Source organism: Pistacia vera, unplaced genomic scaffold (assembly GCF_008641045.1).
Source record: "Pistacia vera cultivar Batoury unplaced genomic scaffold, PisVer_v2 Contig200, whole genome shotgun sequence".
Taxonomy (NCBI): Eukaryota; Viridiplantae; Streptophyta; class Magnoliopsida; order Sapindales; family Anacardiaceae; genus Pistacia; species Pistacia vera.
In genome coordinates, this window is record NW_022196003.1 from 811,932 (window position 1) to 833,095 (window position 21,164).

Sequence of the window (21,164 nt, forward strand, 5' to 3'; positions counted from 1 at the left end):
ACCCTCATTTATAATGGACTTTTGACCGCCTTGTCCTTCATCACAACAAAAATTACTAACAAAATTGTGCTTTGGGCATTAAAATGGTATTATAAAAGCTTGAGGGTGGGAAAATGTATTAAGCTTTTTTTGGGGTGGGAAAAAGTTGTAAACTCTAAAAAAAATTGAAGTTTTAAAAAGACTTTAACAACATACAAGGGATGCGTAGAGAAATTAAAATATAATTCGAAATTTTAACAAGTCTAAATTAAAAAAAATAAATAAATAAATACACAAAACACAAACATATATCAATAACAATAACGAAAATTTTCAATACTTTCTAAGAGACAATGAGTGTCGATTGCCAACTGAATTAAATGATCTCTCAAGGCTATATGAACATTAACCTATTTCTAAATGTTAACACTTGAAATCTAAGAAAGGTAGATTAAAGAACCCAAATCAGGAATTATATGCTTGAGTTATATAGAGATTGGAACTTTTATACGACTATATCCAAACCTTAGTACCATACAAGCTACATATACTATGAATCCATATTTGTAAAATTGATGGTTAAATTCGCAACGAAAAATATTTGAAACGTTGCGAATATGACATTCCATGCCACAAAATTCGCATCCTAAAATACACAATATTACAAAAATTATACCGATTGTTGTAATCTTACCCCTGTATAGCAGAAATTCCCAAAATTATACATACTGCTGAAACTTCCCATATCCAGAAATTTCAAAAGAGATCCCAAATAAGCTAGTTGCAGAAGGACTATAGAGAGGTTTTCTCTACATACATCTAATAAGATGGTCTTCAAATTTGTTGTGTAATTAATAGTATTGGTATACAAGAAGCATCGTTATTCACTCAGTTTCGGTGAGCTAAGAAATTTCTCACCTCCCCTCTGCAATTATGTCATTGAACCGAGCGGCATTTTTTGGAGAGAGCAATGGATCAACTCCAGGGCTAAGATCAGTTGCACTGTCACATTGGCTCTTCTTTCTGCTATAACTTCTTGTCGATGAGGATGTAACCGTATCTTCGTTCAAAAGGCTATTTGTTATGTCCTTGTAATTCCAATCAGTCAAATAACTTGGCTTTGAAGTAACAGTTTCCACTTCGATGTCCCCAGCAAGCATGTTAACAACGCGTGACATTGTTGGCCGTAACATCGGTGACGCTTGAGTGCACAAGAGAGCGACTTTTATTACTCGTAGAGCTTCGATTTCATTGTACTCTGATAATTTGGAATCTATCAACTCCAAAGTTTGGTTACTTTCATGAAGACTCCAGGCCTATAAATACCATAAGAGACAATTCAAGAAGAATAAGTTTTTTAACACTAGGGTACATAGAAGAAAGCATAAAAACAAAAAAATAAGTACCCATTCAAGAAGATAAATCTTTTCCCTATCCAGGCTAGTATCAGAGTTTGCCCTTCCACTGATAATCTCCAAAGCAACAACACCAAAACTGAATACATCAGCCTTTTCTGTCAAGTGTCCACGCATTGCATACTCTGGTGCCAGATAGCCACTGCAAGAAAATGAAGGGTTTCTCAAGGTTAAAATCCAAAAGTAAAGTTTGGGTACAGCCCTAATCCAGGCGCCCACTTGCCTTTACAATGTGAAAACCTTTGTAAGTTAGCAAATCTTACATAAACACAAAGAAATTCCATCATTATCAAAGATGACAAAAGGTTTTCTCAACATACATGTATTGCTCTAAGAGTCATTCTCATTAATGCATGTACGTTAAGCATGTTGAGTATTTTGAGATACGCACAACAAAATCTACTAGATGTTTTGAAATACTCTGCAACACATTCTAAAAGAAGTAATAAGGAAGAATGGTAGTCAAGGAATTACTGAAGCAGCTTACATGGTCCCTGCAACTCTGGTGCTGATGTGAGATTTTCTGTCATCATACAGCTTTGCCAATCCAAAATCTGATATCTTTGGGCAGAGTTTTGCATCGAGTAAAATATTACTTGCTTTGACATCTCGATGAACGATCTTTGGTCTAGAGTCCTCATGAAGATATGCCAGACCTCTTGCAGTTCCCAAGCATATATTGAACCGGGTAGGCCAATCGAGATGCAACCCCCGTCTTCCTGCAGAAACATGGCTGCAATCATTAAGATCTTCAAGAGTTATGGACATGGATAACTGAGGATTCATGGACAATTTATCCCCATAAACAATTTGGAGCTCAATAAAACATTGACAATCAGCTCAAACCCGTTTGTGCTCTTATTTGCTCATTAAATTTGCAGTTTTCTTTATAACTAAACACAATGTAAATCGTAGAACAAATATTTCTTTCTTTAAACCTTGCATTGGTTAAAACATTTGAAAGTCAGCAAAATAGTATTTTGTACTGAAAAATTTGTTGTTTATGAGTGGACGCAAATCATAGGAGAGAAATCACATGCATTAATGTTGCAGTTGCTTGCAAGAAATACAGAAGCAGAAATTTTAAACTAAAGTTGATCATCAATTAGCATCCTCATACCAAACAATACTTGATCAAGGCTTTTGTTTTCAAGGTACTCATAAACAAGGAGGAGCCTAGTTCCCTCGATGCAGCAACCATGCAATTTCACAAGATTACGATGTTGCACAGAAGTTATGGCAGCGATCTCATTAACAAACTGCTTTTTCCCTTGGTGGGACCCTAGAGAAAGTTGTTTCACAGCTATAACCCTTCCATCAGAAAGTGTACCCTGTAGCATCAGATTTATAGACATAAATTATATATGCTACATCTTTGGTGAGTATCCAAATGCTGAAATTCACCTAGTTTTCTTGTTAATAGTGTTCAGCTATGATAATGCATTACAAATACAACATTGCAACCCAAGTTCCCAGTGTGCTATTTATTGTTTGTAACTTGGAAATGTAAGATATAAAAGTTACCTTGTAAACAGGTCCAAAGCCTCCCTCGCCAAGCTTATTTGGAGGGTCGAAGTCTTTTGTTGCAGATCTCAACTCAGCATAACTGAAAGTTTTTGGTTTAGGTCCTATTCCAAGTAGCACTGCATATTGAAGCAAGATAAAAGATTACATAACATTGAGGATTTGCATGACAAGTGATGAATTAAACCAGCAGCTTTGCCTATTTCATGAACAAACTTAGGTGCACTAGAACAACATTCATACTTTTCAGGAATCTACTTTTCTCAGATGCCCAGAGAACCTTTAACTTTGTGCCCAAGTGAGATGCAAATTCACTAAATTTTTTAACAAACTTGGTTTCTGAGACTTCAACTATTATTAATTTAAAAATCTCTTGGGCTCTCTTACCTTCCGCATCATCATTGTGTCTTTTTGTCCTCATGTAAAAAGTTAAAAATATCAGTATCAAGCCCGAAATTCCGAGAGCTACTGCAATACCAACAATGAGTGCAGTCTGGTTCTTCTTATGTGCAATACCAACAGTTGGTTTGAAATCTGAGAAGTTAAATTCAGTCAAATGTATACCAGAAAGGAGCATATAAGCACATTTATTGTAAGTCACCTTAAATGAAGATTCAAAGGAATCAAATAATTACCTGGAATGACACTAAGAGCTGAAACTAATGGCCCGTAACTACCTTGATCAGGTATGCAACAGGTCCCTTTACCAGCCCAAAATAGGTGAATTTCAAGGTAGTTCTCAGACACATTAGCATTAAATTTCTTCGTAATTGCTTTTCTTGCCCCACCTGCTTCCTTTGATATGTCAAAATCTTTTAACTGGAGAGTTCCCTACAGGATCATTTAGGAAAGAAAATAGATGAAATTGTAATAGTAAAAATATAGATATATAATAAGGGTATGAACCAAAACTTTCCAATGAATGTTTACCTGAATATAGATATCAAAAACACGCCTTCCAAGACTCGTCCACGTTTGTGAGCCTTGATCACCAAAAACTGTCTCAGCAAAGGACAAGCTTACATTGTAAGGTCCATTCTCTAGACCAAGTCCATAGTATCTAAGTGATCCTGGGGATTGCCTTGAAGACTGATAAAGTTTCGGGGTTGGAGTGCCAGTCACTTGTGAGCTAGTATTTTGAACATGAGTGTTAAATTGTCCATCAGAAAACAAACCCGCATCACTAATTGCCCATTTTTGGGTATCAAGTACAATAAAAGAAGCTCCACCAAGATCATAGCTATCGGCCTCATACACTATGCTATCAACTTTCATTTCTTCACCACCACACTTGATTGCAAAACTTGAATCTGTGGTTGGAAAAAAAAAAAAAAAAAAAAAAAAGAACACCATGCCATCAGTTTGGTCCAGTTATCCCAACTAAAGCTGAACTAACAAACAATTTATAAAGCCACAGCAGCATCTATATTTAAGCAAAATAATACAGGGAGAAAGCTGAATTGGTAGTAAACTAAATTTTAGAAAAATAACTATACAGCAGAAAGAAAGACTTACAGCGCGGAGCATTCTTATTGCAGGGGAAGTTTCTCTGCAGACAGTTCAATCCAGGGAGAATACTGGCAAGCACAGAAAACATTACCCGTTATCTTTGTTAAAGCAGCATATTCCATTGCTGAGGTTTTTATTTCTATTACTTTTTCTTTAAGTGAGAGCCTTTGTTCAAAAACAAAATCTGATACCATATTTATCAAAAAAGGAACTATAACTAACCTGATGTTTGAGCTGTCAAATGTGAAATTGTTGGCCACTAGATTCCTATTCAATTCAATGCAAAGATCAATTATACTTCAAAGTTTGAAGTATACTAACTAGAGATATATTATATTAAATTAAAATCATAACATAGCAAATAATCAACTATGTTAGAATGACATCAGAAATGAGCTGTGACTTTATGGTATGCCAAATGGTTATCCCAATTGACATTTGTTTGGAAATAGGAAATTCAAGTGCGTCAAGGCAATTAGTTGGGCACGGTCAAGTATTTCTGATGATTGTCACATGATAAGAGAAAATTGAGTCACTAAAGTGCTAAATGTTAGCCATGAAGATGAATAATCAACAAATTCTCATACTGTCATCTAGTTTTCTCTTGAATTGGCTTGATTGTCGAAGATTTTATTATTGATTAATTCATACAATCATGTAAAACATTATAATCTATTAACAAAACAAGGAAAGAGGGTTATTGAGCTCCAGAATGCCTAAGGTCCAAAGCAATGTTTGATTTCTAGAAAATGAAGATGGAAAATGAAGTTACTATGGTTGAAGAGACATACAGCTGTTGCGAACCTGTAGTCACCCACGACGGAAAAGTTCCTGATAGATAATTGTAAGATAAATCTCTGCAGGAGTACATTAAGCATCAGTTAGAAGGAATCATATGCACCAACATACAAATCTTAAGAAGGAACAAATCAGTTAAGATTTTCAATTGCTTTCATCAATTACTTGTCACAAGAAAGTGGTTACAACTATAGTTAAGATTTTTAAATTTTAAATGGGGTGGCCTAATTCCATGATACATATCTGTAGCAGTAGCACCTTTTTCTTTTTTCTTCTTAATCTATTCGTGAAGCATTGGCACCAATGCCTCTCCACTCTTCTAAATTGGAGCCTCTAAAACTTTCAAGGCAGATACAGCAAAAATGGAAGTATAACGTCTATCTAACCAAACAAGATATAATAGGGCATAATTCTCAAGATAACTGAAATTAAGGCTTACATGTTTTTAAGATATACAGCTTTTTGCTGAGGAAGGGTTCCTGATAAACCATTGTTTCCAAGAAACCTAGCGAGAGAAGCAAAAAACAAATGAATGTACATTTAATGAAAGAAGAAGGATCAGAGGAAAACTAGAAACTAAAGCTAACTTAAATATAAAGGACTCAAATCTAGAATCAGTAGTGAGAAGCTTTCAATAAATTTACAAGTGAGTAAGAGAATCGACACTGAACAAAGCACTTGGGATTTGCCCAGTTAAGTTGTTGAAACTCAAATCCCTGCAGAAGGAGAAAATTTTTTTTTTAAAAAAAGCACACATGCACATAAACAATAAGAGACACACTCATAGCATTACAATACTAACTTACAGTGTCTGTAAACTTTTATATTCTCCAATGTTAGATGGAATGCTACCATTGATCAGAGCATTTCTCAGAGATCTATGGGGATAGAAAAGATTGAGCAGTGTCAAATTAACCAGCTGAGAAGAAAAATAAAAAACTAAGAAGTTAGATATAACTGAATGGTGTATGTGTAACTTACAAATCAGTTAAGTTCTTCATGTTTTTAATGAAATCAAGGGAGGAACTCACACTGTTTATATCCGTGATTTGCCTGCACGATTAATTCAAACATCACCGATATGATATCATGTCACATTAATAATTTGACTTATTTTTAAGGGAGAGTTGGTATGTGTAGTGTTATACAAGTTATACTCACAAGGTGACCAATGAGGACAAGTTAGAAAAACTAGACGGTATAGGACCTTCAAAAGAGTTTCCCCCAAATCTCCTACAGAGAAATTTGACAACCTAGTCAACAAAATAACCAGAATGCTTAAATCTAGACAGAGCCAAAGAAACTTCTGCTATCAGTCACTAAACAAATTTGAATATCATGAAAGAAGTTTTTCATATATTACAAGGATGTAAGCTTGGTCCAGTTGCCAATGAAATCAGGTATTTTGCCAGATAAAGAACAATCATATGCCCACCTGAAATTTAAAACAGTCACAAGGTAATCTACAAGCATTACAGAAACAGAAGGCCATAAACATGTAGATAGGATCTTCCTTACATAATTTGCATATTTCGAAGATTAGCGAATGTTGAGGGAATCTCCCCACTCACTCCAGAGCTATCTATGTAACTGTGAAATTCACCAATAGAAAATTTCTTAATTTCATAAGACCTGAATCTCTGGTGAGAAAATAGTGCTGTACTTAAGAAAACTAAATAAAATATATTAAACAAAAAAGTATGAACCCACATTTCTTCTAGGTTGACTAAGCTACCCAGTTCAGAAGGAAGTGCTCCAGAGAAATTGTTGGAACCTATAGCCCTGCATGACACATATCAGAAGAATTTAACCCTTTAGTGGTCGTTGTTTTTGTAAATTCATAATTTTCCCATGACCAACACATTTTTTAAGCGATTTTATGGATGAATGTAATTGCAAGTTTTATATATATGCACAATGGCTTTAACCGTGATGCTGAGTTTTCCTAAACACAGCATGTGACACATTGAGTCATGGCAGTTTTTTATCGTAAGACTTCTATTTTTTTTTTTTTTTTTTTAATTTTTTTTCTAGCTCTAAGAGTGTTTCCGGTAATCAATTTCAGATTAAAAACAATAAAACTTTTATTCTTGATTCTGCGTCAACCACTCTTGCGAATGGCATAGAAGATAGTTTTCTGTGTAGAAAATAATTATTATTGATGCTTTCTTTTAAGAAATATAATGGTAGAGACTTTATCTAAATCTTGCTCTCATTTTACAGAAAAGGAAAAGGAAAAGGAGAAAGTTTCCCATCCTTACAGAAAAGTTAAGTCCTTCAGGTTTCCAAGCTCCTTTGGGAGAGGCCCAGAAAGTGCATTGTGGCCAACCTCTCTAGACACATGAAAGACAAAATTATAACAAAATCCAAACTCATTTACCAAAATAATCAAATACAATCTAAAATATGCTTTCAATCATAAGGGTATTTTTCAATACTTACAAAGACTTCAATCGAGATAAATTTCCAATAAAGGCAGGCAAGGGACCCATGAAGTAATTTCGATTAATTCTACTGGAATGGTCAAACAGAAAAACTTAATCAAATCTAACATAATATTTTTCCATTAACTAGAAATGATAAACATCAAAGTTGATTGATACAAATCAAATGCAAGACATAGGAAAATCCATACAAATTTGTCAGAAATTGCAAAGCCACTAGTTCTTCTGGAATCACTCCTGTTCTGTCCAGTGCAAAGACTCTCCTGGAAAAAATAAAGAAAAGTTTCATTCATTTCTCCTAAAATTTGAACTGATTACAATTGCACGCTCTATTGGCTTAGGAAAAATACACACTTCCTTACAGGATAAATTTTATATACAACTTTAGGGAAGGTTTTGCAACTACTTTTTAGAAGAAACTATAACAGTATTATTGATCGGAAAAAAAGATTACAAAAGAGTGAACAAACTGAGCACAAAAGTTATAATATATCTAAAGCATCAAAAACAGATATGCATTATAGGTTGAACAGTTCAATGAAAAGTTATAAATAACTCAAAAATTAATGCTAATAGCACAAAATAAACCCCAGATCTCTTTAAAATCCAAGTGAATAAAGGAAAAAGATATATTCTTTAGAGACTGAAGCCTACACAGAAGCAAGCAAACAAATGTTGTCCCAAGAAAAGGACAAGTTTACTATAAATTTTAGAACTTCAGAAGATGATTCTTTCGGAACCAGTATAATCCGTCCATAGCATAACAAACCCTAAACAAGTCAATATGAAAATTTCAGTAATTTTGGTATAGAGAAAGAGAGAGTACAGCTCAGTGATATGGCAAGTTGAACCATTTTCATAAGAACAGTCACATTTGATAGCAGGATTATAGTCTTCCAAGTTAGTTGCATTGATGGCGGCTGCACTACAAGGCTCTCCACTTATGTTCCACAATCCTGGCGCTGCTTGTGCATCCCATTGTTGAAATATTGAGTTCAATGCCCTCACTGCTCACAACATCAAGCCAAGCAATTAAAAATTTTCACAACCAGCTTATAGAATGCATGCAAGATTACAAGTAAACACACAGTTTCATAAAATCAATGACTCTTTGTGTATATGGGAATGGAGTAAAGTTGATAAATTGTCCGATAGGCCACAGCCATATCAAGAACCATTCAAATTGGTCAAGTTTGAGGTCAATGGCCGTAGCATGGTCATTGTAACAACACATACTAACAATCAAAGTAGATTGTTTAATGGTCATTATAACAACATAAACTAACTAACCAAAATAAATTGCTTAGATTATAAAGCCAACTTAGATGTTACTTCACTATCAATTTAAGACTTCACAAACTCTTCTCCCTGCTGTGATCAATCTATACTTGGGCCAAAATATATTTACTTAGGTGAAGATAACTTAGGGAGTTTGGGTGTGTTATTTTATGAATTTTGTGAAAATGTGAAAAATGAAAATGCATTCCACGTGTTTACTTAAAACTAAATAAGGGGAAAAAAAAAACCTTAAATTTATCACATCCACAAACGATAAAACCTCTTCAAATTACAACTTATTTTCTTTGTCTCAAAGTTCATCTCAAATATGCCAATAGTTAATTTCTATTTGCAATTTTATGTTAAAAATCAATATTAAAAATAATGGTTTTTGTTTTAGAAGATAAGAAAAAAAATACATATAATTTTTTATTCAAATATTAATTTTTAATAGAAAACAAAAAGGGACATCATAAATTTTGATAAAATGGTGTTTACTGGCAAGAATTCCTAAACAAAGAATCGAAAATGATAAATTGAAATTATAAACGAACGCGCCCTTAATTTTGAGCTAACCGCGACGGGAGATATGACAANTCATCTCAAATATGCCAATAGTTAATTTCTATTTGCAATTTTATGTTAAAAATCAATATTAAAAATAATGGTTTTTGTTTTAGAAGATAAGAAAAAAAATACATATAATTTTTTATTCAAATATTAATTTTTAATAGAAAACAAAAAGGGACATCATAAATTTTGATAAATTGGTGTTTACTGGCAAGAATTCCTTAAAAAAAGAAACGAAAATGATAAATTGAAATTATAAACGAACGCACCCTTAATTTTGAGCTAACCGCGACGGGAGATATGAGAAATTCCTTCAACTATTGTAATAGTCATCTCCCCTCAACCAATTTCATGCGAGTTCAATCATCTTATATTGATCCTGACCAAACTAGAACTCCCACATTTGAGTTGCGATGATTGATGAACTGTTATTTCTTGCTCATTCCCACTTAAAAACGCTAAGCCATGTATCATTTTACCGAGAAAACTAAACTCTGCAGCGGTCTAATTTAAACTAGCTTGATCTAACCAATGGAAACCCAGTTCAAGCAATCTCTTAAAGAACCCAAAACCCATATCAAAAAACCCGGATATCATTGTCTTCCACGAAATTTTATGTCTCAGGGGCATTTCATCAAACACTTAACCAGTTACGTCAAGCTGTCAAGTGCATACTGTTTTAAAATGAATTACAAATAATAAATGGAATTATTTCACTAATCCCCTTGGATTTTGATTGAATAACAGATGTTTCTAAAATAACAAAAATCTCCCTACCCCCTTGAGTTTCAAAGTGTTACCATAAACGGTGACGGAAAGTGTTTCTGAAATAAATTTCTGGATCCCAATATGAAAACATCTTCATAAACTATACAAAAATACACTATTGGCAAAATCTATTTGAAGATCTTCATGTGAAAACAAGTCTTCAAATGTTTGACTAATCCAATTTGATGACAAAATCAGTCGCTAAAATCACAGTAAGTCCTACGTTTTGTTTGGTGGGCAATTGTGATTGAAAACTACGGGACTAAAGACAATAATATGTTTCAATTATACACTGCAATTCATCTTAATGGCTCCCAAATCTCTCTCTTATCACTTACACCTCATACATTTTGACTATTATTTCTTTAAAAAAAAATTAATTTTGTCGTCACAAAGTTGCCACCATACATACCATAGAACTAACTAGAAACTTTATTAGACTACTTTTAATGACTATTTCATCTTTAAAATTATTAAATTTAAGTTCAATGTTTCGTAATCATATAAACTTATAAAAAGATTAGGTTTTTTTATGCTATTAAAGAATTTTTGTCTCAATAACTCTGTAAGACTTATCTGATTAATACATAACGACGATATTATCTTATGTGACATTATCTTTTTTTTTTTTTTTTTAAGGATTGCGGTGTCCAAACCAGTTTGTACGAAATTTAACTAATCTTCCGAAACTTTGAAACTACCGACCAAGTACAAGCTCTAATGATTACTCCTATTAAGGACTGCGAGAACTCAAACTCCGAAGACCATATCAACTTAGATCCTCTTTTGTTCTTTTACAATCATATCAAATAGATCATAATAAGTTCATATTTGGAATATTTGTTACGATAAAGTGGAATATTCTCCGAAATATGTGTGCTATAAGTGATAAAGCTCATGGTAGAGAGAAAGAAGGCAGAAAAAAAATTAAAACAGAAAGAAGAGAAAATATGGCCAGAAAACCAAGAGAATTAAGGGTGAAGTGAACAGTCTTGTTCTGCATAATATAAGACTAATAATATTATTTTATATATAAACTAATCTATTAAAGCCATTATATATAATATTCAATTGAAACAAATGATTAATTGTAAAATAAAATTTATTCACATAAAAAGAGAGAGAGAGAGGTACCTTCATTAGGGTCAGTGGTAGCAGTTTGAGCAATGGAGTTGTGAATGATAAGAAGATGAAGATGAAGATGAAGAACTGGGAAAATCCTGAAGAAGAAAGTTGCATTTTCGTGTTTGTGTAGAAGAGGAGAATGGTTCAGGTTTTGATAATCATATATAAAAAGGGTTGAATTGAAGTGTGATCAAGCAACAAGGCAATGGCGGCCGCTTGTTGACTTTGTTAGCTGATGAGTCATGTGGTTCTATTCAAGCATACACTCAAAATTTTCTTTTTCTTGTAGTAAGGAAATTCTATTGTTTTTCCTCCTATTTCAAATTCCAAACTCTTATTAATGGCCTTCTCCTGTTCGTTGAAAGTAGGCTAAAATTTCTTTGTGAGGTTAGGCTTTTAGTGAACCAATAATGCTACAGACACCGAGACTCTACCCCTAATTCTTACACCGAATTACGTGTCCTATGACTCACACCAACCACGTTGCAACATTCACAAATATTTGTTAGTGAACGTCGTTTATCAATTATGGACGATCATTTACTTATGAGGACTCCCGTCTATAATATGGACGGTATCTATTTACTATAGACAGGAGTCTACATTTAAAGAACGTCGTTCATCAGTAAACAAAAAAAAATATATATAAACAAAAATAATGGACAGTCATTCATAGGTTGGACGACGTCTAAATAAATGACGGACGTCCACATATAATAGACGCCCATCCAACCTTAAACAATAAAATTTTCATAAAAAATTAATGGACGGGCTTCATAGGTAATGGACGCCGTCCATATTTAATGTATTTGGTGTTTCTTTTGCTTTCTTGCTTTAGGCTCTGTAAGTTCTGATAAGGAAGATGAGAAATGGTCTGAGTTGCATGATAAAATGCTTCAAGGAAGTGCTCTGGGTTTGCTTGTGTGGAGAGTCCAGAGAGAGGGGGCTGTTGGGGACAAATGTGAGGTTCTGCATAAGCTTGAGACGGCTGAGAAAGAGATTGCAGAGTTGAGGAAGTTAAGAAGCGAAGACGCCAAAGCTAAGAGGCAAAACGGTGTGCTTTCCAATTTCCATCGCTGTTATTACAATGTTGCCTTGACTCAAAGTCAACTATAAACTAAGTTGAGCAAAAAGGAATCTTGTCTTGTTAGCATTCAAAACCGTTGAAAACTAATCTACATATTCGTATTTAGCTCTGAATATTCCCCGTATTTCATGGCAAAATGATAAGATTTCTTTCTAAATATACAATATACATACATGTGAAGGAGAGGAGGAAGAAGACGACCACAATGTGTTGAGTTCGTTGCCTGCCCACCTCAATTCTAGGCCGACAGAATAAACACAAAAATGGGTGTTCTTGGATCTTCTTCTTCTTCGTCTTCTTGTTTTGTTGTGTTTCTGTGCTTGGTTTTGAACGTGGCAGTGTTGTGTAATGGAGGTAAAACTAGCAGTTTTGAACGTGGCAGATTTGGGTTGCCTGCATTGGTGAAAGATTGAGCACAAATATCTTGTGTGAAAGTTTCCATTTGAACAGGGAGCTGAGAGGGTTGTGAAACCACGAGTGAATATGAAGAGAATCCTTGTGAGTTAAACTCTTATAGGCTTTGGTTTTGTCAGAATTGTTCTTATTGTTAATGGCCACAAATATCTTGTGTGAAAGTTTCCATTTGAACAGGGAGCTGAGAGGGTTGTGAAACCACGAGTGAATGTGAAGAGAATCCTTGTGGGTTAAACTCTTATAGGCTTTGGTTTTGTCAGAATTGTTGTCATTGTTAATGGCCACAAATATCTTGTGTGAAAGTTTCCACTTGAACAGGGAGAGGGTTGTGAAACCACGAGTGAATGTGAAGAGAATCCTTGTGGGTTAAACTCTTATAGGCTTTGGTTTTGTCAGAATTGTTAATGGCCCTCTGGCATATGCACTATTCAAGCATCAATGTTCCTCCTCCATGCGTTTAGTTTCACCTCATAATTCTTGGAGCCACTAGAAGCTTATCTCTATTATTATTGTTCATTTAGTCAGAGCTTTTTCTCTTCATCTGTCTTTGAGGACTGAAGGGGAAGATATATAGTCCTACCGTGGAAGTAGAGCTGGGCATTTGGGACCGGCCCAAAAGCTCAGCTCCAAAACCCGATCCTAAGACCGGTCTTTGAGAGGACCGGACCTAGGAGGGCCCAAATTTTTTTTTATTTTTTTAATATAGTACCCTGCCAAATTGCCAAAACCCCCTGTTAATTTAAGATAAATATAAATTATGAGGGCTAACATGAAATTTTACAAAATTTATAAAAAAAAAAATCTTCCAGGTCTAAAAAATTTATAAAATTTATAAATTTTACCTCTAAAAAATACTAAAAACCCCCTATAAAATTTTGTTTTGCCCCCAAAATATAAAAAAAATTGAGGGGGGAAAAAAAATTATCCAAACCCCTCGAGACCGATCCTAGGACCCGTCCCAAGCCCATGAATGACTGGTCCCATTTGGGACCAGTCCCAAACGGACCCAGGCCTGGGCCCGCAAGGGACTAGTCCCTACCCACCTCTACGTGGAAGCATAACTTTTGTTGCCATTCTAGTCGTTGTGTTGTCTATTGTGATGTAACTTCAAGCAAAATAGATAATTTGAAAAGCCTTTAAACGAGAGTGGTGAATAAAAGTTGAAGTTGTGAGAGATGGTGGGCATTAAAATATGTAAATCTTTGAAGTTGTGGCGGGTGGTGTTGTGGAGATCAGATTCCTTGAAGGGGCATTGAATCCTTTCGTGCTCTCAGGTGCAACATGGTGACAGAATACAGATGGTTATGGTTCTTCGCTTCTTAACTTCCTCAACTCTGCAATCTCTTTCTCAGCCGTCTCAAGCTTATGCAGAACCTCACATTTGTCCCCAACAGCCCCCTCTCTTTGGACTCTCCACGCAAGCAAACCCAGAGCACTTCCTTGAAGCATTTTATCATGCAACTCAGACCATTTCCCTTCTTCATCTTCCTTATCAGAACTTGACAGAAGCCTTAAAGCAAAGAAAACAAAAGCAACACCAAATTACATTAATAATGGACGGCCGTTCAATTTTGTTTATAAAAATTGTATTGTTTAAAGGTTGGAAGCGTCCTTTATTTAAGGACAGTGGTCTATAATCTACAAATGATCGTTCATTATTTTTATTTATATTATTTTTTTTTGTTTACTGATGAACAGACGTTCTTTAAATGTGGACTCCTGTCTATAGTAAATAGATCCATATCCATATAATATGGATAGAAGTTTATCGTAAGTGAACGACGTCTATAGTTGACGAAAACTCGTTCACTAGTAAAATATCTGTGATTACGTAACATAACTGGTGTGAGTGATAGTGAAGGGTAAGACACGTAATTCGGTATAAGAGTTCAGTATAGAATCGAGCTATAATATTATTGTTTAGTGCATATCACATTGGACCTTGCTACACTTACTGATTAAACTACCGATTTTAACATACTGACCCACTACCCAATTATCCAAATCTCAAAATTTAACTCAAGGGTCAGTATGTCAAATCGGTAATTTAATCGGTAGCTTTAGCATTGTTGTGTCACATTACAATCTTCTGTACGGACTCTGAAATCTTGACTGACATGGCAGTCTACGCGGCATATCTAACTTATGCCACGTCAGCCCTCCCCAAAACTGAAAAAATATGTTTCAGTAACTCTAATTTGCAGAAATTAGAATTTCCTAAATTCAAATCTGGCTCCCAAAATTCACATCTGCCCCAAATTTGCAAACCCTAAAGTCATCACATTCTTCAATCTCAGCCGCATTCCACAACCGCACCACCACATTTCGCCGCCGTCCAACCCCTTACATGTACTGTTCGAGAGAGAAATTCCCAAAGCAGTATCGCGTTCGCGCTGTAGTCTCTAATTTTCTTTCCTATTCTTTCTTTAGCCAAACAAAACCCTGGAGACAGAGCTGAGAATCGAAAGCACTGGTAAGTCGAATGGTCTCTTTTTCAATTCGATTTTCAGTTTCAATTAGATGTTATTTGATTTTGTCTTTTGCGGCTTTGCCTAGCTGCTCCTGTAATCTCTCTTTTTTTTTTTTTTTTTATCTGTGGAATGCATTTATTGTTAGATTTAATCTCCTTATTTTGCACTTCTTGTGTTCATTTTTGGTGGCAAGCTTGTTCATTTTTGCAATATATATATGTAATCTCCTTATTTTGCACTTCTGTTGTTCATTTTTGGTGGCAAGTTTGTTCTTCCTTTGGCTATAGTTTTATCACTCATTCTTGAATTCGGTTCCAAAATGCTCGTCTTTCAAATTTGATCCTAATACTGGTTGGCGTTCATGGTTTCAGGTTTTACCCTTATCATTATGCACCCTTTGCTTCTGATCCGAAAAGTCTCGGCCGGCTGAAGACAAGCTTTGAACTGGGTCAGCACTTTAAACCGTTCAATCAACTATTGGGAGTTTTCCCTGCTGCAAGGTATGGTCCCAGAAACAAGAAGAACTCAAAACTGAATGAGATGGTTGAATTGAAGAATACTTAGTCATGTGTGGTGTTAGAAGTGGCAACTTTCTTATTATAAGATGGGCCAGAATACATTATATTGACATGACCAAAGAGCCTTCAATTTGAATGGGAATATATATATATATTTTCCAGAATATATCCATATTAGAGACTAAAGTTAAATATGTGGGTGACAAGCTTTCCTTCACATGACATGCATTCTCAATAATTCACATATAACTTTGGTAAAAAGAGATGTAAAGTAGTGGGTTTGAGCTTAAAGTAGAGTACTATTTGGCCTATAATGGCATGTGCTATTCTTAGTGTTGGATGCATTGTTTAACTACGATTATTATTTTTTAGGTAATCTGTTTACATCATAGTACCCAAGTTGGAAGAGTGCAATCCAAAGATGGAAGAGTGCAGTCAAAAGAAACCAGAGAACTCTTCTTCTCAATTCAATGTCGTTGAGGTAATCTCTTTTTATTCATATTGATTTTAAATTTTTTTATGGTATTATTTCTACCCTTTTTTTAAGTATTATTATATTCTAATTCTAGCTATTATAACATGAATAAATTAGGATAATAATAAACAAGAAATAGAAGATACAAGAAGTGCAGAAGAGAAATTGGAGCCTAAGCCTGGGATGCTTTTGATTCATTTGATAAGCTTTCGAATACTACAAAAACTATGGATAAAAGGGTTTTGAAGCAATTATAAGATCTTCAAAAAAGGAGATGATGGACAGGTGAAATTTGCGACATTGGCTGTTTCTCGTGGTGGGAAGTCGAGCAGTAACTCCAGAAATGTCTTTAAAATGCATGTCGACAAAAACTGATGTAAGGCTCGGAGGTGCATCTGTACGTTAGATGGAAAATGGCAAATATGCTCAATTACATTTGATCATAACCATGAACTCAGTAGTCCTGGGAAAACTAAATTTTCAAGAGTAATCGAATAAAACTAAACAGCCTTTTAAAAAGAAAGCTTGAAGTGAGGGGTAGAGTTAGACAACTAAAAATTTCATTCCTTGTTAGTTGAAGCAGGTGGTGCTGAGAATTTGCCTGCCCTACAAAAAAATGTAGGAACTACATTGAAAAAGTTAGGAGGCTACGACTTGGTGTTGGAGATGCTTCTGCAATGCAAAAATATTTTTGAAAATGCAAAATGAGAATTCAAATTCTTTTTACATGGATTTAGATGAAGAGGGTCGATTAAAGAATGTTTTATGGGTGGATGCTAGAAGTAGGGTGCGCATTTAAAGAATTTGGTGATGTTGTGACATTCGACACGACATATTTGACCAACAGTATGATATGCCGTTTGTTTATTTTTTGGTGTTGATCATCATGGCACTCATACGTTAGGTTGGGGTTAGTCTCCAACGAGGACACAGAAACATTTGTGTGGCTTTTTCAATCCTGGCTTGCATGTATGTTGAATTGTGCTCCTAAGGCAATAATCACGATCAAGTAAAGCAAGCGAAACGCAATCGAGATTGTGTTCCCTAGTACACGACATAGATGGTGTTTGTGGCTGTAATGAAGAAATTGCCTGAAAAGTTAAGAGGTTATAGCCAATATGAATATATTAAGTCTTCTTTGCAAAATATTGTGTATGATTCATTGACATGTGAGGAGTTTGAAGAACATTGGAATAGCATTGATAAATACAACCTTCACGATAATGATTGGTTACTTGGATTGTTTAATGAAAGACGACGTTGGGTGCCGATTTTTGTGAAAGATACTTTTTGGGCAGGTATGTCTATTACTCAACGCAGTGAACGTATGCATACATTCTTTGATGGATAGTTAATTCAAAAACCACTTTAAAACAGTTTGTGAAACATATGAGAATGCATTGCGTGAAAAAGGAAAAAGAAAGGGAGGCTGATTTTAAATCTTTCAAATCATGGATCCCTTGCATAACCACTTATGCCATTGAGAAACAATTTCAAGATGCATATCCATTGCGAAATTCAAAGAGTTTCAACAAGAGCTAGCTGCTAAGATCTATTGTGATTTTCTTCTTTCAAAGAGATTGTTCCTTATGGAATTTAGAATAGAAGAAGATGTTTTGGTTGGAGAGACTCAACTTCGTGTTCCTTTCTGTTTGCTTTGATGAAGCAACTGTGATGTTCGTTGAATTGTCGATTGTTTGAGTTTAAAGGAATTATATGTCGACATACAATAGTGGTGTTGATTCGTAAACAAATTTTTCATGTAACAGACAAGTACATTTTAAGGCGATGGAGGAAAATTAAACAATTGCAAACCAAGGTTAAGATAAGTTATAATAGTTGGAGCACCAATGATGAAGGAAAACGATTTGATCAATTGTGTAATTATCTCTAACTAGCAGATTTGGCATCAGGTAAGAGGATGATTGTAATATGGTGATACAAATGATCAATGATATGAAGAACAAATTGATGTTGCAGGAAAGTGTTGGCGAGAATGGTAAAAGACTAAACAACTCGTCTAATAGTACAATGAATCGTGAGGTTTGATGGTAGGAGTCATAACGCGATGTGTCAATTGGTATTTTAAGTCCTCTAACACCACCACCGTTGACTATAGTGAGCACCACTCGCAGTAGTCCATAACAGAAAAATTACAGCTTTGGTGGGTTAGGTTGCAGCATGTACCCTCTTCTAGTAGATCGACAGGAGTCCATAAAGGAACCAAGAAAGGGGGAGAATCTGTGACCAAGCTAGTGGTAAAATCGTTTTTTTTTTTTAGATTAAAAGTGCATGGGAGACTCAGAGGCAGATGCTACAATCCTTGTCCTGAAAGAAAAGCAGATGCCCAGGTAATATTTTATGCTGTTATTAAATTTTAGTACATCTTGATATGTTTTAGTATGGTTAGGCACGTAAAGTTACATTATGCAATGCTTTTCTTTACCCTTTTTGTTTCAAAATTGGTGTACTTAGCTCAGTTATACATAACTACGTTGATAAGAGCACTTTCTGTGGCTTGGTAAAAAGGATCAAAGGGTAATGTAACCATACTGCCAACCCTTGTTGCCAACAATTGTCAATATCGAGGTCTGTATGTGATGTTATGTTTTGTAGATAAAAATGTAAAGTTTTTCCCTTTCCTGAAGTATGTGCTGCTTCTTGCAGGAAAGTTGGTGAAAGGTGCTATCTTGAGGGACATCTGTGCTGGTTTTGAGGAACCAACTGAGCCAGCTGTTTGTTTGAGTGGTGGTAAGTTTTAATTTTAGCCTGATACTAATTAGGGTAAATGTGTTACACTTCTTGGGTCATATATAGTTTATCTGGTGCAACAATTGAAGTCTCAAAGCTTCAATTCTTAAGTGCGCTAATTGAATCTTGAAATTGGAGAGGTTAGCACATATTCAAGACCCTTTGGTGGGAGTTGGAACCTTCACTGAGTATGGTTTAACTCTTGGAGATGTATTTGTTTTCAACATAAGTTCATGAGTGAACATTTTTCTATGGCAGATGTAGAGAGACAAACGAGTGCTTGGATAATAGTGGGGGTTGTTGGCAAGATAAAGGAGCCAACATCACAGCCTGCAAGTTATGGATGTAACCATTTGGCTAGGCAGGTTATTGTTTTGTTTCAATTGATTTTTTTGTTTATTTATTTAGCTGAGTTATTGAGTTGTTAATGCTTCTAACAGGGTACCTTCCGTGGGGGGTATGTGAATGCCCTCTAGTTGATAGTCTACAGTTCAAATGAGATGGTTACAGCCACTGTGAAGGTGAGATTGTTGTAAATGTAGCCTCTATATTTGTGTAAGTTTAATTAAGAGATGAACTTTAGTCTGATGAATGCATTGTTTGAGAATCATCATTTCTTTCACATATTGTAAACTTGAGAATTCTGTTGACTAAACCAAGGAAATGATGTTAATCTTATAATGTTTGGATTTATATTTACTGTGTATTTACTTTTTAGCAGATATAGAATTTTAGCTGGTATCTATTTCCAATTTTGTTTTTTTCTTATAGGAAAGTTATTTACTTTTATGTGTAATATTATTGTGAATATTTGGTTGACAAAAAATATAAGATATGTGCAAAAATAATGTGAGTTGCTTACCAAGTATTTAGATAAAAAATAATAGGAAAGAAAAGAAAATCACATTGAATTGAGAAGGGAACATTTACTAGTTAAGAGGGGAGTAAAAGATAGTATGGAATTGCTGAATTCTTAGGCCAGTGAATTTTAGGAAAAACAATGGATTGGATTGATCATTAGTATGTTCGGCAATTTGTTTTCTCAATATCTTCATGTGGGAGAGCCTTATTTGGAATCACTACATCAACTTAAATTTTATCTGTGCATCTCATCATGCCATGACAGTAGCATTTTATAAAATAAACAAGCACCGAATGGAGTTACAATTTGGCCAAGTTTGATTAGAATTATGACCTATATATTATTATATATCACAAATTTTGCAAGTTGGGTTTCTGATAACTCCTTTCCCTTTGCAATCATGCAGTGGTACCATTCTGGGTTTCCCGTAACTCCTTTCTCCAGCATGCATTGGCCAGAAATTTTCTGTGCAAGAAATAAAGCTGTCATTGGTACAATTATATATTAAATTTTTTATTTTATTTTTTAGTTTTGGGGGGCATTGGTGTGGCAGATGAGGTGGCATCTACCACGTCAGTCAGGATGTATCAGTCAGTAAGTGTAGTCTTAATGTTGGTAATTAGAGAGTAAAGGTTGGTTAATGTGATAGGAAATAAGAATGTTTCTAATGAATATTGCTTAAAGCAATCTTTTGCCTGAATTAGAGTTACATACGAGTGTTGGTGTCTTCTTTCTATTTGTACAGGAGAGATTTCACATAGAATGTACATGTATCTGTTATATGACCTTTTTATTCTTGTACCTACCTACTCATTCCATTAAAGAGTGATTATGTCATTTTCTTTTCCATTTTTATAAACTACTATCTACAAACTTAAATCTTATAAAGATAAAATACATATTAGAAGAGGATCTTTATCCCTCGTGAGGTGACAAAAATATAAAGGAACAAACATCTTAAAAACACATGATATTGTTAATTAGGGTGCAAACTTTTCTACTTTATTAATGGGAGAACAGAAGTTATAAATTATTTAATTAAGGAACAATAAACAGTTACTTAGGCATAGATTTAACTTTATATGAGAGTAAAGACAGTAGTTGAACAATTGAAATTATAAAAATTAAAAATTATCAAATTGAAAATTGAAAAACTAAATAAAATATNGATTTAGG

The 21,164-nt window shown here is 34.6% G+C and overlaps 1 protein-coding gene and 1 long non-coding RNA gene across 8 annotated transcripts; one reads left to right on the forward strand and one right to left on the reverse strand.

Moving 5' to 3' along the window:
* Positions 1 to 527: 527 nt before the first annotated feature.
* Positions 528 to 10,025, reverse strand: LOC116128553 (probable LRR receptor-like serine/threonine-protein kinase At1g56140). 6 transcript variants are annotated; one of them, XM_031414281.1, is made up of 24 exons: positions 9,787 to 10,019; positions 8,496 to 8,676; positions 7,861 to 7,932; positions 7,668 to 7,739; positions 7,487 to 7,558; positions 6,936 to 7,007; positions 6,744 to 6,815; positions 6,589 to 6,660; positions 6,387 to 6,458; positions 6,257 to 6,278; positions 6,032 to 6,144; positions 5,870 to 5,941; positions 5,665 to 5,730; positions 5,219 to 5,284; positions 4,650 to 4,694; positions 4,434 to 4,495; positions 3,849 to 4,228; positions 3,554 to 3,749; positions 3,306 to 3,452; positions 2,919 to 3,037; positions 2,515 to 2,725; positions 1,882 to 2,113; positions 1,386 to 1,536; positions 528 to 1,295 (listed from the first exon to the last, which is right to left on the reverse strand). In XM_031414281.1, exons 4-24 carry the CDS (start codon positions 7,715 to 7,717, stop codon positions 894 to 896), a joined length of 2,694 nt encoding a protein of 897 aa, XP_031270141.1. In that variant the 5' UTR covers positions 7,718 to 7,739; positions 7,861 to 7,932; positions 8,496 to 8,676; positions 9,787 to 10,019; the 3' UTR covers positions 528 to 893. The 6 variants fall into 6 exon arrangements, 5 of the variants coding, with proteins under 5 accessions (XP_031270141.1, XP_031270139.1, XP_031270143.1 ...); XM_031414279.1 differs by having other exon boundaries at positions 6,032 to 6,103; positions 6,207 to 6,278; positions 9,787 to 10,018; XR_004127767.1 differs by having other exon boundaries at positions 1,155 to 1,295; positions 1,882 to 2,127; positions 6,032 to 6,103; positions 6,207 to 6,278; positions 9,787 to 10,025.
* Positions 10,026 to 15,134: 5,109 nt separating this feature from the next.
* Positions 15,135 to 20,716, forward strand: LOC116128460. 2 transcript variants are annotated; one of them, XR_004127762.1, is made up of 6 exons: positions 15,135 to 15,384; positions 15,754 to 15,882; positions 16,273 to 16,381; positions 19,043 to 19,126; positions 19,385 to 19,647; positions 20,395 to 20,716. It is a non-coding gene; the product is annotated as an uncharacterized LOC116128460 (long non-coding RNA). The 2 variants fall into 2 exon arrangements; XR_004127763.1 differs by lacking the exons at positions 15,135 to 15,384; positions 15,754 to 15,882; positions 16,273 to 16,381 and adding an exon at positions 18,029 to 18,726.
* Positions 20,717 to 21,164: the final 448 nt, after the last annotated feature.